This window comes from Sceloporus undulatus, unplaced genomic scaffold (genome assembly GCF_019175285.1).
Source record: "Sceloporus undulatus isolate JIND9_A2432 ecotype Alabama unplaced genomic scaffold, SceUnd_v1.1 scaffold_20000, whole genome shotgun sequence".
NCBI classification, from domain to species: Eukaryota; Metazoa; Chordata; class Lepidosauria; order Squamata; family Phrynosomatidae; genus Sceloporus; species Sceloporus undulatus.
Genome location: NW_024822915.1, coordinates 1 through 1,728, shown reverse-complemented (window position 1 = coordinate 1,728; position 1,728 = coordinate 1). Strand labels below are relative to the sequence as shown.

General features: G+C 44.8%; 1 protein-coding gene across 1 annotated transcript; it reads right to left on the bottom strand.

Annotated features, from left to right (window-relative positions):
- Nucleotides 1-5: 5 nt before the first annotated feature.
- LOC121918619 (mucosal pentraxin-like) lies at nt 6-1,722 on the bottom strand (the record flags this gene model as incomplete). Its single annotated transcript, XM_042444635.1, has 2 exons — nt 944-1,722; nt 6-446 (listed from the first exon to the last, which is right to left on the bottom strand). Coding segments are annotated over exons 1-2 (511 nt in total), but the record flags the coding sequence as incomplete, so codon positions are not given.
- Nucleotides 1,723-1,728: the final 6 nt, after the last annotated feature.

Sequence of the window (1,728 nt, the reverse complement as noted above, 5' to 3'; positions counted from 1 at the left end):
CTGCCCAGCATCGAGGGAACCCCCATAGGAATCTTGATCTTGCCCCAGCATCATCACCACGTCTTTTTGGACCTTGTATCCTTTGGCCACCCCTTTCCTAGGTAAAGGTTGACCATCGAGCCAAAGCTGAACTATCCCTGTCGTTGAATCCCAGGTTGTGCAGATGTTTCCCCAATGGCTACTGGTGCCGTCCATGTTTCTAGGTGCGTGGAAGTCGATGCATCGGCCACCCACGCAGACCTCATATGCCTCGGGTCTTTTGAAGAGGAGGATCTCGTTGTCGTGTTGCTGAGAAGCCACCGAGACAAAGGAGAAAGAGCGCGTCAGGTCCGTGAAGAAACGGAGGCAGAGGGTGAAGTGCTGGAGCTGCTCCTTCAGGGCGGGATGAAGGACGACGTAGGCGTCGCTCGAAACGGTGGGGAAGACAAACACTTTGCCATCCAAGCCTGCGCAACGAAGGGAAGGTTCGTAAAACCACTTGCTATAGGCGATGATGATAATAATACCATACAATATAAGCTGCATAAATAAAATGCATAAATACATACATAAATCAATGCATAAATTCCCTTCTTCCCCATCCTTAGACTAATCCGCATCATTACAAAAAGAAAAACAACATTATAAAACAGTTAAAATCAGATTAAAATATTGTATATATCATATTGTCTATAACTTTGAGAGCTGGCGTAGCGATTTGAGCGTTGGACTGTGACTCTGGAGATCAGGGTTTGGATATCCGCCGAGCCACGGAACTCACTGGGTTGCCCTGGGCAAGTCACACTCTCTCAGCCTCCGAAGGTGGCAATGGCAAACGGGAAGGAAATTGCCGAGAAAACCCTGTGATAGGTTTGCCTTGGGGTCACCACAAGTTGAAAATAACTTGGAGGCACACAACAACAACAACAACATTGTGTATGTATATATGTTTCCCAATACTTACTTGGCCGTGACAGGACTCCTGAGAGGGAAATAAGTACAAGAAGCAAAAGGGCCGACGTTGGCGTCTCCATTTTAGTCTCCGAAACCCTGCAAGAAATGGGAGCAACAGAATTGGAGTAGCTTCAAATCACTCTCTTCTTTCTCGACAGCCTTTGGAAGGTAGGTTCTTGACCATAAGTAAGATCCTGTTATTAACTCTTCAAACCTGGGTTAATAAGTAAGCAACATGCAAATGATAGAAGATGTTTCATGATGCATTTAGCAGAAGACCTTCAGAGTCCCGAAAGGGGTTAAAGAATAACTAGCTTTAAAAGTTGCTAAATGAAAGGGATTGTATTGGCACGGTAAGGCATGATAAGATGGCAACATTCCCACCGAATACAACATATGAAAGATGCATTTTTTAATTAGACATACATTGTCATATAGCAGCATCTGCTTGGATGGATTACTGAAAAAATTAGAACTTCTCATTTGGCAGAAGAAGCGGAGACCGATACACCGATTGGCAGCAAGAAGACAGCAGAATGATACAGCAATCCAAAACACTTAGTAAAGCAACGTTACCCAACAGCTGTGTATGAAGCCATTTTTATTGCCTGTAGGAAATGCCATGTATACACACACATATATCCCAGACTGGCAATGAGAAGAGGGTACATGCTGTCCCCATTGACTTGGTTGAGCTGAGTTCAATTTATCCGGATCCAAAAACGTGGAGACGTGACCAATCCAAAGGCAGCTTCTTTTCTTCCTTGAGGCTTCATTTTAAGGTGGGCTCCGTCA